The sequence below is a fragment of the Pagrus major genome, chromosome 9, assembly GCF_040436345.1.
Source record: "Pagrus major chromosome 9, Pma_NU_1.0".
Lineage (NCBI taxonomy): Eukaryota > Metazoa > Chordata > Actinopteri > Spariformes > Sparidae > Pagrus > Pagrus major.
In genome coordinates this window covers 849,995-866,194 of record NC_133223.1, presented here as the reverse complement: position 1 = coordinate 866,194, position 16,200 = coordinate 849,995, and the positions used below count along the sequence as shown (strand labels likewise).

At 42.1% G+C, this 16,200-nt stretch overlaps 1 protein-coding gene across 1 annotated transcript in view; it reads left to right on the top strand.

Annotated features, from left to right (window-relative positions):
- Window positions 1-16,200, top strand: part of ubxn4 (UBX domain protein 4) — a 193,249-nt gene that overhangs the window by 44,974 nt on the left and 132,075 nt on the right. Inside the window, exon 5 of the mRNA XM_073473309.1 lies at window positions 15,777-15,948. Coding sequence (XP_073329410.1) covers window positions 15,777-15,948 — 172 coding nt within the window. The remainder of the gene's footprint in view (window positions 1-15,776; window positions 15,949-16,200) is intronic.

Below are 16,200 nucleotides of genomic sequence, written 5' to 3'. Positions count from 1 at the left end.
AAATGGGTTCACACAGAATGGGAAAAGCCATAAGGGGGTCATCGAAATTGAACGCACCGCCGCCACGCCCACCAGGAATAACGTAGGCGAAAGCTTTTGACAACACATCATCTCAAGGTATGAGGATGCTACAGAGTTAATGTGAAGTCTGTGGTGTGAAATCTGTAAGACAAGTTAGTAACATACGAGGCTTAGAAATTGAATTTCTACAGAATGGGAAATGCCATAAGGGGTCATCGCACTGCCACGCCCACCAGGAATAACGTAGGCGAAAGCTTTTGACAACATTTCATCATGAAGGTATGAGGATGAGACTTAGTGACTGGGAAGTCTGTGGTGTTAAATCTGTAGGACAAGTTAAAGACAGTACGAGGCATAGAAATGGGTGAAAATGGCAGCGAAATCTCAACTTTGAACCAAAAAGGCAGACTTCCAGTTGGACTGAGATTATGTGTACAAGAGGGTTTTTTGTGCGTCTGGTCATGATACTTATGTGTACCGAATTTCGTTAGTGTATGTGCATGTAGGAGGCGGGGCTTCAAGTTTGACAAAACGGCCGCTGTGAACCAAAATGGTCGACTTCCTGTTGGACTGAGGGTTTAGGTGCCTAGGGGTATCTTGTGCATCTGGTAATGATACATATGTATACCGAATTTCGTTCATGTACGTGCATGTAGGGGGCGGGGCTTCAAGTTTGAAATATTCCAGGGGGCGCTATGGAGCCATCTTTTCACTTAACGCAGTATTGATGGATAGACGTATTCAGTGCCAGCCCCTCTACATGTGTGATCAATTTGGTGAAGATGGGAAATTGTATGTTGAAGTTATAAGGACTTCCTGCTTATGGCGAAGGATCGAAATTGGCCGCACTGCTATGCCCACCAGGAATAACGTAGGCGAAAGCTTTTGACAACTTTTCATCATCAAGGTATGAGGATGAGACTTAGTGACTGGGAAGTCTGTGGTGTTAAATCTGTAGGACAAGATAATTAATGTATGAGCCATAGAAATGGGTGGAAATGGCTGGAAATGGCGGCGAAATCTCAACTTTGAACCAAAATGGCAGACTTCCCGTTGGACTGTGGGTATGGGTCCTAGAGGGTTTTTTGTGTGTCTGGTCATGATACATAAGCGTACCGAATTTCGTTAATGTATGTGCATGTAGGAGGCCGGGCTTCAAGTTTGAAATATTCCAGGGGGCGCTATGGAGCCATTTTTTAACTTAAAATGCCCAGACCCATTTCAGATATCAATGGGCGTGATTCGTGTGCAAAATTTGGTGGGAAACACAATGGGAAAAGCCATAAGGGGGTCTCAAAATTGACCGTACCGCCACGCCCACCAGGTATATCGGAGGCGAAAGCTTTTGACAAGGTGTCATCATCAAGGTCTCAGGGTGATACTTAGTGACTGTGAAGTCTGTGGCGTGAAATCTGTAGGACAAGGTAAATAAAGTACGAGGCATAGAAATGAAAAAAACTAAATGGGAAAAGCCATAAGGGCGGCGTTAGGGGGCGCTACTGAGCTGTCATGCTGCGCATGAGGGCAGTGGTGGTATCGAATTAACGTACTCATGGGTAGGGAGCTACGGGACAAATTTGGTGAGTCTGCGATCATCCTAAAGTCCTGAAAACAGTATCGGAAAAATGAAAATCGCCACACGCCATTCAAGATGGCCGACTTCCTGTTGTGACAAAAATAATTCCAGTCTAAATCCTTGAGACCCATGACTCCTGTAAATTTCAAGACAATCCGAGAATGTTTTCGCGGGGACAAAACGTTTGGTGGCGCTATGGAGCCCCCTGACCACACCCACCCCCAATCATTTTTAATTATCAAATTTTTCACCACATATCAATCACTATCACAATTCTTTTAATAACTTTTTGTCCAAGGGTCCACAGATGCTGTGTGCAAAGTTTGGTGCAAATTGGAGAAATTGCCTGGGAGGAGTTCGAAAAAGCAGGTGTGCGACATTTTGCAAATTTGCGAATGGAATTGTAGTGTGAAAGTGGGTGTGGCCTACATCACACAACTCAGCTGTATGCAGGGAACACGTAGATGTAATGTTTAACAATGTGTACCATATTATGTGGGAGTTATTAGCCAAAAACGGTTTTGTGTTGATAATAGCGCCACCTGCTGGTAATTTTTGGTGTGTGAGTTACAGAGGCCAGTCTGTACCACCCCAATCAGTTTCATATCCATAAGTGTTAAGGTGTGGGCACAGTGCCAAATATAAAATGAAACTGCCACCAGAGCGCCACCTAGTGGTTGATTGGTAACATCTTTGGCAGCTGTCCTCAGGAGGGCATTGGCAATGGGTCTACCAAGTTTCGTGTTAGTCTGACCAACCGATGTGGAGATATAGATTATTTGAATTTCAACAGCGCCACCTAGTGGTCAGCCGTCTAAATTTGTACAGAACCTTAGGGGCTCATGGGGAAGTATTATCCTGAGTTTGATGTCAGTGGGACAAGCCAATGTGGAGATATGCAACACTTCCTGTTTTGAAGCTAATCTGCAGGAAGTTGTTATTTAATAACTTGAGTATTGTTTGGATTCCAAAATTCTTTTAATAACTTTTTATCAGGAGGGTCCACAGATGCTTTGTGCAAAGTTTGGTGCAAATTGGTGAAATTGCCTGGGAGGAGTTCAATAAGTAGGTTTACGACATTTCGCGAGCTAGCGAAAAAACGGTAGGCGGAAATGGGCGTGGCCTATATCAGGAGATTCAGCACAATTCACTGAACGCGTGGATATGAGGTTTTTGAATGTGCGACAAAGTATGTGGGAGTTATTAGCCAAAACGCACTTTCCTTGATTATAGCGCCACCTAGTGGTGGAAATTCACAACAACAACAGATTCTAAAATTTTTCGCCAGGTGTGACGTATATTCCAAGTTTGATGAGTTTTGGGGTATGTTCAGGCAGTGAAAAATGCGATCATTTGCGACAAAGAAAAAAAATAATAAGAATCATTCGAAAAACAATAGGGACCTCGCAGGTTTCCTGCTCGGGCCCTAATAATCACTACAAAAACAATAGGGACTTCGCAGGTTTCCTGCTCGGGCCCTAATAATCACTACAAAAACAATAGGGACCTCGCAGGTTCCCTGCTCGGGCCCTAATTAAAGATGCAAGCAGCGATGAACGGGCCCTCGCAGTCCACGCGCGTCGGGGCGTGCTGCTGTCGGGGCTTGTTCATGCAACAACTTCCGTTGAGGAATCAAAAGTGAAGGCAGTCAAGCTGTTGTTTCGTCATTTAGCAATAAAAGCGCCCCCTATTGGCCGATTTGCACCAAATTTTTCACAAGCTGTCATCGGGCCATGGAACACAATTAAAAAAACTTTAGTGTTAATGGGACTGTATTTCATCAAGATATGGAAGACTGTGTGTTTGACCACAATGTGCAGGAAATTGTTGTTTCATATTTTGGGTGTTCTTTGGACTATCACAATTCTTTTAATAACTTTTTGTCAGGAGGGACCACAGATGCTGTGTGCAAAGTTTGGTGCAAATCGGAGAAATTGCCTGGGAGGAGTTCGAAAAAGTAGGTTTGCGACATTTTGCAAATTTGCGAATAGAAATGTAGCGCGAAAGCGGGCGTGGCTTACATCACACAGTTCAGCTGTATGCAGGGAACACGTAGATATAAGGTTAAACAATGTGCAACATAATATGTGGGAGTTATTAGCCAAAAACGCTTTTGTGTTGATAATAGCGCCACCTGCTGGTCATTTTTGGTGTGTGAGTTACAGGTGCCAGTCTATACCACTCCTATGAATTTCATATCCATAAGTGTTATGGTGTGGGCATAGTGGCAAATATAAAATGAAACTGCCACCAGAGCGCCACCTAGTGGTGAAAATTCACAATGACAGCAGATTACAAAATTTTTCGCCAGGTCTGATCTATATTCCAAGTTTGGTGAGTTTTGGGGTATGTTCAGGCAGTGAAAAATGCGATCATTTGCGACAAAGAAAAACAAATAATAAAAAAAAAAAATAATAATAATAATCACTACAAAAACAATAGGGACCTCGCAGATTTCCTGCTCGGGCCCTAATAATGAATAATCACTACAGAAACAATAGGGACCTCGCAGGTTTCCTGCTCGGGCCCTAATAATCATTCGAAAAACAATAGGGACCTCGCAGGTTTCCTGCTCGGGCCCTAATTAAAGTCCACTTCCTCTAAGTCAGGTCACGATACTTAACTGGATAAAACAAATCAAAACTGAACTTTGTTCTGGTAGAAACTTAACAATAGTTGAAGGACTTAAAAGAAATTGATCGATATGGTGAAAATTATAAAAGTAAGAAAAATTAACACGAGCAACTCTCCTGAGAGTGCGGTCTTGAAGCGAGTAAAATAAAGTAGAGAAGAGCGTGTAAAAACAAAAGACGCAAGAAGAGACAGAGAGGGGGATGATTCTCAGTTATATTAACACTGATATCAGGCGTGACCCAAAGGGGCAGGGCTGCCAGTGTCCGCACTTTAGAGATTATAAGTCTAAACTCACAGAAACAAACTAAAACTAAACAGGGAATACTTTAAACATTGACTGGTAACATTCATCAATGAGTTAGAAAAAGTATTTTGAAACTTGTCCAAATCATACCAGGGCTCACCACTGGAGAGCACTGTGGCTTCATAGAAGACAGGACATTTTCACACATTAAATTTATCTCAGTCAATTTTCATTGCAGAGAAATGAGAGTAGAATCAGTTTTATGAACTTTTCTTCCTACTATGTTAAAATCCAGAAGATTAGGTTCTGGTTTAATAGTTATTCTAACTTTGTTAAAATCTGGAGAGTAGAAGACTCTACGACAGGAATGTGAAAGAGAAGGCAGTCAAAGCATAAATTACTTTGGCTGACATAGGCGCTTATCTGAGCCAGCCGAGGATAAGTAAAGGAAAGGGGGGCGGAAGTTCACTCTGTTTGTGTGTGTGTGTGTGTGTGTGTGTGTGTTAATTAGATAGGAGAAAACAATATGATAGCAGTTTTTAGTCTCATTTACAAATACAAAGACATTCAATTGTAACATATAATTGTCAAAAGGAAGTCCTCCAGTCTTCTGATGTTTCGCAAGCGTGGATTCAATTGTGATCAACTGAACCTCGCTTGACCCTTAAAGGAAAGGTGTGACTGTCTGTGGGGGAGCAGTGGTAAATTCAGTTTTACAACTTATGAAGGCCTCTAGATGAGTGCGATAAAGGAAGTGGTATCTGTGAAGTGTCTGAATTGACGTCTTTATTACAAAAGAAAAATGAAGTTCTTCTCACCGGATGGAGGTAGTGGAGACTACATGGCGCCTCCTACTACAACAGAGTCAGCTTACGCGAAAAGGAATGTTTACCTTTGCAGAGAACAAGGTCTCAATTTACATCTCAGAGGAGAGGCATGAAACACATTGAGATGTGTTCCTACAGGTGGAACACATATTACTTTGGCACAAAAAAATTCATGTGGAAGTGTGGATCAGGAATTTACGATGGGTCTTCTGAAAATGTGACCAAATCTGCTGGGTCAAAATATACGTACAGTTACGGTAAAGGTCACGGTAAAATGATAGTTGTAGAAATCATTGGAACTGAAGACTGCCATGATATACACCGATCAGGCATAACATTATGACCACCTGCCTAATATTGTGAAGGTTCCCCTTGTGCAGCCAAAACAGCTCTGACCTGTCAAGACATGGACTTAAGACCTCTGAGGGTGTCTTGTGGTGTCTGGTACCAGGGCGTTTTATAGTGGATCCTCTGGCTCTTGTATGTTGGGGGGTGGGGCCTCCAGGGATCAGACCTGCTGTAGCATGTCTTACAGATGCTCTATCAGATTGGGATCTGTGGAATTTGGAGGCCCGGTCAACACCTTGGGCCCTTTATTGTGTTCCTCGAGCTGTTCCTGAGCAGTGTTTGCGGTGTGTCAGGGCACATTTTCCTGCTGGGGGGCCACTGCCATTGGGTAGTGTTGTTGTGATGAGGGGGTGTACTTGGTCCACAACAGTGTTTGGATGGGTGGTGTGTGTCAAGTGGCATTCGCATGAATGCCAGCACCCAAGGTTTCACAGCAGAACATCGCATTGTGATGAGATGATCAATGTTTTTCACGTCACCTGTCAGTGGTTTTAATGTTGTGGCTGATCGGCGTACATGTTCTTTACAAGTGTATGTAAACATTTGACCAGGACTGTTTATATTTACACATTTAAGTAGATAGTTCTGACCATGGGCAGAACACAACCAAAGAGGAATGTTGGTCACCCTCTACAATTTATGGCCCTAGAGAGGTCTAGTGTTTCATCCATGTGGATGTAGTCTCTGTCTAAAGAGCAAACAACGTTGTTACTCTTCCAAAGTTGGTTGGATGAGGCTGGATTTCATAGGCCTGTTCCTTGTCCCTTGACATCCTTCCTCCTTAAGGTCAGGGGACACTGAGTCTGTGTGTCTTTCTTTACGCTCTAACACAGGCACAGAAAGCCTTTGATAAGACCATCAAAATGTTTATGAAATAATAAAGTTTCTTCAGATATTCCAGTTCGGTCCACTGCATTGTGCTGTGTCTGTGGTCTTGTGATGACGGGTTTGCTGAGGGAGGAATGTAAACCACCAGGACAATGGCCTGGGAAAACTCTTTTAGCAAATAATATTAGTGTAGGGCTCCATAAGCAATTTGATGTCTGGGCTACACACATATTCTTTAACATTATATAACCAGAAATTCACCATTTGTTAACGAGAATGCCTTTAAATACCTTTATTGTTGTGTGAGGATTTTTGACTAAACCTAACTGCGACTGAAAGGTGGGAATATTGTTTTAAATACCAAAAAAGAATTGATTCACTAAGTCTAGTAGAAAGCCTTTAAAAAAAAACTCAATACTTTGGTAATTGAGGTTTTTTATACTGAAAGACCTAAAGGCCTACTATTCCAAAGGGTTTTCCAGCAAAAATCTTTTCATCAAACCACCTAAATCTTCCAAGGTAGATTATTACGTTCTATGCACATAGATGAGGTCAAATACACAAATTATTGAAATATCAAGTGCACTAAGATCCACGGACTGAGATGGTCACTGAGCTCGCAAACCGAACCTTTCCAGGTGAAATACCAAGTTTTTAGGAGTACCAACAAAAGCTTACTGAATGCCCTCCACCTCACTGTGGGACTAAGAAAAAGAAAAACAGAGCAAATGCTAATGGCTGCCACTTAAAATGGGCTGGAAATGGTGTCATTTTAAGGGAACACTTAATTGTCACAGTTTAACACCAAGTCAGTTAATCATCAAGGACATCAATCTGTCCATTTAGGAAGATAAAGTGGATGTGAATCAATTTCACCTGCTTTGGTGCAAATGAAAGTGACAACAGGTGCAAAGTGGTGGCCACAGACAATTGCTCGCTCCTTATCCTTCCTGACTGATTTGTCTCTAGTTTTGTGTTCCTCTAGTGTCCTTGTCACTAATGGTAGCATGAGGCAGTACCTGCAGCCCAATCAGGTTGCACAGGTGTAGTCCAGCTCCTCCAAGATGGCACATCATATGTGCGGTCACAAGAAGGTTTGCTGTGACTCCCAGCACAGTCTCAAGAGCATGGAGCATATACCAAGAGACTGGCCGTTACATGAAGAGAGCTGGACAGGGCCATAGAAGGGCATCAAGCCAGCAGCAGAACCGGTTTCTGCTCTTTTGTTAGAGGAGGAACAGGAGGAGCACTGCCAGAGCACTACAAAATGACCTCTAGCAGGCTACTGCTGTGCATGTTTTTGACCAAACTGTCAGAAACAGACTCCTTGAGGGTGGCATGAGGGCCCAACTTCCTCTAGTGGGACCTGTGCTCACAGCCCAGCACCATGCAGCTCGATTGGCATCCGTGAGGGAACACCAGAATTGGCAGGTCCGCCATTTGCGGCCCGTTCTCTTCACAGATGAGAGCATGTTGACACTGAGCACAAGTGACAGGCGTGAAAGAGTCTGGAAATGCTGTGGTGAATGTTTTGCTGCTTGTAACATCATCCAGCATGACCGGTTTGGCGGTGGGTCAGTGATGGTCTGAGGAGACCCTTTCTTGGAGGGTCGCACAGACCTCCATGTCGTAGTCAATGGTACCCTGACTGCTGTTAGGTACCAGGATCAAATCCTCAGAGCGATTGTCAGGCCTTGTGCTGTTGCAGTGGGCCCTGGGTTTCTCCTGTTGAAGAACAATGCCCGGCCTCATGTGGCATGTGTCGGCAGTTCCCGGATGACGAAGGCATTCCCCTTACCTAAATCCAATCGACCAACTATGTGATGTTATGTTGATGAAGGTTCTCACTCATCCAGGTCATGGAAATTCTTAGTGCTTTATCGTAGGCAACTGGACTTGTTTCGATTCTCGATTTTTACATTTATTTTATTTAAAGCACAGGTTGCTATGCCACTTTTAGACTAGACTTTTATGCAATATAATATCTGATCTTTGTTCGCAATGTACCACACTACATTGTCAAATTTAAAACATTTATTAACAACATAATGTAACAATAACTTATATCTTCAATTTGAAACTTAAACAAAATAACCTGCAATCTAGTTTCTCTTTTGTAACTGCAGTCTTCTTCACAGAAGATGGCATTCAAGTTCACAACAAAACAAACAAAAAATAAAACAGCCATGTCCATAGTCTTCTCTGAACAATTAAGTGTCTTAACAAACTATTTCCGAACAGTTGAACATATACAATGTGCGTAAAGTGTGAGTGGGCGAGTGAGAGTGAGGGAGCGTGTGTACGTGCGGACAGTGAATGAATGGGAGAGGAAGGAGAAGCGAAAGGAGTAGCAGTAGTAGTGACAGCAATAAAGTGTACAATATAGGCTGCAGTTTGGCTGTGAATAAAGGCGACGGCTCCTCAAGATACAGCAAAGCTCCCTGGTATTATTTCCCGACCAGCTTAACACGTGAAAGGGGGTTCACCCAGAAGGTAAACATAAACTTCAGCCCTGGAGGAAATCATCTCCTCTGTGCTTCCCGACCACGGCCCGGGAGCCAAACAGGAATGGTCTAACACCATGCTATTGTTTGACTGGCTGTAGCTAAGTTAGAGGAGGTTGACTCGCAGCACTTCAACACGTGTGTGTTTTTTCCCCTTGGCAAGCCGACCGGACGTGACATGGGGGCGTGGCAGCATCGACGATTCCATTTTTTAATTCGAAGTTCAAGATTGTGAATTAATTTCGGTCGATTTCGATTTAAAATCTAAATCGTGACACCCTTAGTGAGCTCTGAGTTTCAGAGTCGTCAGGGCCACTTGTGTGTCGTTGACCCAACCGGCCTTCATGTGGGTTGCTTGGGCTAGGTGAGCCCAGGTATGAATGGTTGTTAAGCTGTCTGGGGAGGTAACTCAGTACTGTATTGTAGGTGGGTGATAAGTAATGTCGTAGGCCACCTCCTCTGTTCAAAGACGGTCGTTCCAGTTTGACATAGATGGATTCTTTTACTCCTCTTTCAAACCATTTGTCTCATTTGGCCAAGATGTTTACATTGTTGTCCTCAAAGGAATGATTTTCCTCCTTCAGATGTAAGTGGACAGCGGAGTCTTGACCTGAGGAGTTGGCCCTCCTGTGTTGTGCCATTCGTTTACGGAGAGGTTGTTTTGTTTCCCCATTGTACAAATTTGTGCAGTCCTGGCTGCATTGAACAGCATAAACTACATTAATCTGTTTATGCCTGGGTGTTTTGTCCTTAGGATGGCCAAGTTTCTGCCTTGGCGTGTTGGTAGGTATGAAGTGAACTGGGATATGATGTTTATTGAAGATCCTCCTGAGTTTCTGATATGTTCCCGCGACATAGGGAATGATCTTTTAGTAGTTTTGACAAAGGACCAGTTAGGTTTTAAGTGCTCCCCTGATGTGCTTCTGTTCCTTCTCCTTCCCCTCTTTCTATGGGATATTATGTGTTGGTGAATCTGACGATGCCAAGTACTGCCACAGACTGTCCAGGAGCTCACTGATGCCCTCATCCAGGTCTGGGAGGAGATCCCCCAGGACACCATCTGCAAACTCATCAGGAGCATGCCCAGAAGTTGTCGGGAGTACTTGCAGGCACATGGGGGCCATACACAGTACTGAGTCAAATTATGAGTTGCTGTGGGAAAAATTCCCAGTTTTTTACTACTTTGATTTTTGGTGTGATTTTGAATCCAGCCTTCAATGGGTTGATGATTTTGGTTTCCATTGACCGTTGTTACATCATTTTGTTCTCAACAAATCATACAATGGACATCAGTAAAGATTTTCAATTTGAATAATTTGTTCATCAAGAGCCGATGTGAGATTAAAGTGATCCCTTATTTTTTTTGAGCAGTGTAGATGCAGTTGCAGTTGTGGTCAAAGGTTTGCATACACTTGTAAAGAGAACGTATAATATCATAGCAGTCTTGAGTTCCAATGATTTCTACAACGCTCATTTTTCTGTGGTGGAATTGGTGGAACTAGTTAGTGACTAAAAAAATTTTAAGTTTGGTTCAATAATAAATGTATTATAGGCCTTCTGAAAATGTGACCACATCTTTTGGGTCAAAAATGTACAAACAGCAACTTGAACGATCAATTTAGATGATTATAGAAAGTAGTGTTAAATAAAATTTGCTTTGTAGCATGGCCTCTAAACTTCTTCTGAGTGATTATGATTGATAATGGCTGATGACTTTTCTGGTGCCATTTAAATATGACTTGTTTGATACACCTCAAACACACACATTAGACTCAGCCACAAACACTACAATGGGGAAGTCTAAGGAGCTCAGCATGTATCTGAAAGGGAGCATTATTGATTTGAACAAGTCAGGAAAGTCACTTGAAGCCATTTCAAATCAGTTACAGGTCCCAAGATCAACTGCAAATAATTTTTTATCAGTAGAAAGTGCTTGGCACAGTTGTGTTACTACCACGATCAGGAAGAAAACACAAACTATCACCTGCTGTTGAGAAAAAATTGGTCAGCAGGGTCAAGAGTCAATCAAAACCAAAGTCTACGATGAATAAGAATCTGCTAGAAGACGTGTGTCAGTGTCGACAGTCGAGCATGATTTGCGTTGCAGTGGGCTGAAAGGCTGCAGTGCAAGGAAAAAGCTCTTGTGGCACCTTAAAGCTTGATGGACGCAAAAACCTTCTGGAGGAAAACTCTGTGGTCAAATGAAACAAAAATTGAGTTGTCTGGCCACAATGACGAGCAATATGTTTGGTGGCAAGAAGGTGAGGCGTTTAACTCCAGGATCACCAAACTTACTGTCAAGCATTCTGGTTGTAGTATTACAGATGAAGCCTCTTAAAACTTCTGACTGCACTAACAGCATCTGCAGTGGTACCAGGACAAACTATTATAGTGACAGAGCCGTTGTCTTGTTTGTTTTTGCAGTTATATGAATGTAATTTCTCATGCTGTTAGATTACTGCTAGACCACAGCGTCAGGTGGATCCGATGGAACGTGTTTTTTTTTGCTACAGTGGAAATGTTGTTTTTGAAAGGTTTAACGGCAAACAATATTGATAGAAACAGAATATTTCATTACGTAAAAACATTTTTAGTTGTTTAGTTATTTTGGAAATTATTACATTGATCTTTTTTCAATATATTTTGACTTTTGAACTTTCCAAGTGCTCTGAAATTATTAGAAATGTTTGGATTACATGAGTCAGAAGCAATCCTACGCAAAACAAAACAAAGATAAAAACATGTTCTGTTTTTCTGCAAATGTGGAAGGAACATTAGAGCAATTTTGGGGGAAGTCCACCTTGAATGCTTCAGAGATAATGGGATTTCCCAAACAGAATAAATACTGCACATATATACACAGAAACGCCTAGCTAGCTCGAGGTTGTTAAAACTAAAAAACAAAGACAAAGCAGGAATCTGTTACTACACTGCCTATCATCCCCTAACATGCTATGAGGAACATTTTTCTTGTAGTACTTGGCTTAAATAGAGAAAGCTTGTGAACTGGAAGTCCCTGCCATTTTGTTTATGTACTATGAAAATGGAGGCGTAAAAACTCTGATGAAACTGTAAAACAAGTCGGTGGGGGGAGAAATGTTTCACTTCTCTTGGCGGAGTGGCTTGGGAGATGACGGGAGGCAGGGTGATGACATAAACCAAGAAACCACAGGTCAGGCTCAAACCCTGATCCTTTGCAGGGTGTCTGTACATGGGTTGCAGGCTCTACCAACTGAGTTACTGGGGTGCATTGAGGAGAGACAGTTTAATCAGAACAGAATCTGATCAGATCTTCATTGACTGATTGCATGTGCTTTAACACACTAAATAAACACACGGTCTACGTTTTCATGACTGAATAAATAAGTGGTCTATTTCAGAATAACATATGTATAGTATATTCTCGAATTATAACTATTGATGCAAAGACAAACGAGCAAATGCTCGACACGTAGCAAAGAGGTAGAAACGGCTTTGGAGACACAATACTCATCTTCCTATCACTCAGCGGCCGGTGAACAAACTCAGGCTCGAATCACCTTCGGCTGATCCTTGACAGGAATGCGGCTTATTGTGCACATTTTTCTAGCCTAAACAGTCACTATACTATATTTGCCTGGAGGCACACTCCCACGTGCACGTGAGTCTCCCTCACAGCCGCTTGCACTACGGAAGCCACGCCAGACAAGATCAACGAGAACTTGCGATAGATACACGGGGGTATTTACATCCTGCTGTGAGCGACACGAGAGCACAGCCATGCACGAGAACAAGAGAGTTCCGATGCTTGCTGATTAGCTTAATTAGCAGTTCTTGTTTCAGATCCGTGATGGCTTGTAGGATGGCTTGTTGTCCCGAGTCGTCGTTGGATAAAGCCGACAAGGCTGCCTTGGTGCAATAGGTGTTAGCATTCGTCGCCCTCTTGCTCTGTGAATTTAAATATGGGTTATGAAATAAACTGGGGGGTTAGATAACCTAAAATTAATTTACTTAAAGCAGGGTTGGAAGAAACAGAAAACGTGTAAAAATATGGATCTAGTGGGGAGCTCAGAGACGTACGTCCTCACATGGCGCCGCTCAGACCGGAAGTCCCTGAACTTTGCTTATAAAGATGAAGGAGCGGAGAAACGCCCTGCATGTCAGAGTTGAGATGCGACGGTCATTGGTTACGATGTTAACAGGGGTGCATGCAGATACATCGGCCAATAAAACTCCCATAAACTTTGTTACCTTGACACCTAGCTGAACCACTCTAAGTTCAGGCAGTCAACAAACATCCTAAACCAGCATAAACGCTCCAAACCTTAAAATAGTGAGTGTGAGTGTCCTGGGCCACTAAATCAGTGCCATAATGGCTGATGCACTGCGCCTGCGTTAGGGCAAATAACTTACAGGACTGCAGAAGTTAGCAAAGATGGAGGCAAAAAATAAGGAGATGCTATTTGGCTGCCATCTTTCTTTTCCTGTTTCTGTTCTCGTGCATTAGAGTGATTGTCTCACTGACAGGCTGCAGACTCAACATGCTTAAAATTTTGCTTGCACTCTCTCTAGTTTCATAAATTCAAAGTGTCTGAAATCCAAACTGCTTCAAAATCTCTAATTTAGAGGAAACTACGTTGCTACCTAATGAGTTTTGATAATAATAATAATTAGGGGAAAACCAATTATCAATCATAAACTAAACTAATTTAAAAATTTGCTACTTTGGGTCTGATGCAACATCCTCTCCCACAATGTCCTGCGTACAACAATATCTGATTGGTAAAACGACACTGAATAATCAGAAACTGCAAAGTAACTAAATTTATCTAATAAATGTAGTGGGGAGGAAGTATCAAGTAGCAGAAAATGGAAATACTCAAGTATAGTACCTCAAATCTGTACTTAAGAATAGTACTTGAGTCAATTATACTTTATTTCATCACAGGTTGTTTTATTTAGACAGTTTCATTTTTATTGCAAATGAATATCGATTTTTCAGTCTCCTTGATTTCAAATAATCGATATTGGTATCGGCCTTGAAAAAGCCATATTGTTTGGCCCCTAATAATAATAACCTCAGCATGACAACAACAACAACATTAAAAATATGATAACAATGATAGTGATAATAACAACAGAAATATCGCCGAAGCAGTGGGCTTCAAGCTGAACCCCAGCAGTAGAGCCAACCATGAACCATTGGCAGGGCCAGCTCTAGCCATTTTGGTGCCCTAGGCGAGATTAGGCGAGATGATCGCAGCGCCCCTCCAGCTTGTGGCGCTCTAGGCAATCGCCTATATGGCCTTTGCCCACTCCTGTCCATTGGAACCTGCTAGACGTGAAAGCAGAGACTCCAGGAAAGAAGTTTGTAACATGAATTAATGGGACATGAATGTGTGCTGATGGAGAGGGAGAGGAGGAGAAAGGGGCTTAGTGCATTATTGTAAGTCCCTTGCCAGTCAAAGCGTATTGCAACACAACTAGTAGGGGTTACCCTGTGTCGGCCCTAACTATAAGCTTTATCACAGTGAAAAGTTTTATGTCTGCTCTAAAGTCTCTGCCTTCCATTTTACTTTCGTAACTCTAGGGACCACAGGTAACCCTGCATCCTGGGAGCACAGTGTTTTAGTGGGATAATAGGGTGCTATAAGCTCTTTAAGTTATGATAGTGCCTTGCCATTAAGGGCTTTGTGTGTGAGGAGGAGGATTTTAAATTATATTCTGAATTTTACAGCTAATAAGGGAGAAATATAATCTCTAATATTATTTCTGGTTAGTACACATGCAGCAGCATTCAGGATCATCTGAAGAATTCATAGACAGTTATTATCTTCTTAACTAAGACCCACTTAGCAGTTAGGACCAGTCCAGGCCAGCTGATGCTCCACTAACTCAAACACACACACAGTGTTGCCAAAGCATTTGGTAATTATTTTAAGACCATGGCTAAAACCGCAGCAGTGGCAACAAGTTTTCTCTTTTCTAAACTTTCATACATTGTGTCGTGGCAACTGAAAATCAGTCGCTTGTCTAGTGCAGATGAGAGTTGGTCAAAACACGAAGTTTGACACAATATTTCTTTTCTAGAAGTTCTTTATTGCTTTCAAGCAAGAGCCACTCATCGGCAGAGCATAGATGATGACTGAAGAGAGGCAGTCTCTCCTCATCTTTTGTAATAATAGAAAACAATACACACAACTATAGCATAGTCACAAGATTACATATGATCTCACTCAAAACACTATTCCAATCATCTCCACATCCGCCTCATGATACACATAAACTTCTTATACACTTCAATCATTATTGTGTGTCAACACTTGTACACAGAAGAGGCTTCACAAACCCCCTTCAGGATGAACTCCTTATCTAAGTTCCTTTTGTTAATTCTCACAACATATTGTACAATGTACAATACAAGAATACATCTATTCATACCTTGCAACCACATGATTATCATATGATAGAGCTCGTCTGAAGCCAACAGACATAAGATTTCACTTTACATACATACTAATGTTGCATCTACAATTGTTAATACATCTGTAAGAACAACATTTCAAAATAATAAAGGGACATTAGAGAATTTCCCTCACACATTGTCATTGTGGTCTCATGCTGACCTTGGTTCACATTATGATATACTGCCCTGTGCACTTAATTGCTCGTTGTGAGATCAAATTTATATTAATTTTTATAAATTTATATTTTAAATTAAAACAATGTATCTGTCACCTGTGCTACTGCCACTAAAGCAACTGACTCTACATGGTGAGATTTCTGGTAACTATCTTTGTGTCATTTTCATACAGATGCATGCTCAGCATATTGGAGTGTTGCCAGAAGCAAATGCTCTAGTGGAGACCAGACCATGTGAAGGTACAACCACAGAACCTGCTCCAGCCCCAACTACACCCTCAGCTCCAGCATGGCCAGTTCAGTCGGACACCACAGAACTCGCAGCAGTATCAGGAACTGTGAAAGGTGACCTTAATCCAACAAACCCCTTTTTGGTTAACTTAATATTGGAAACACCATAGACAAGCTAACACAATTAGCAACACCATTAACATCAACTGTTTCACACAAACTAAAAGCCTTTCCCCATAACTACTGCAGGTGTCATAAAGAGGTAAGTATGTAAACAACAGCTGCACACTTTCTCAGTGCAAACAATGGCAAGTCCACATGGCCAGACAGTGTTGTACAGTGAATCACTTCAAGGGGTGGCACACT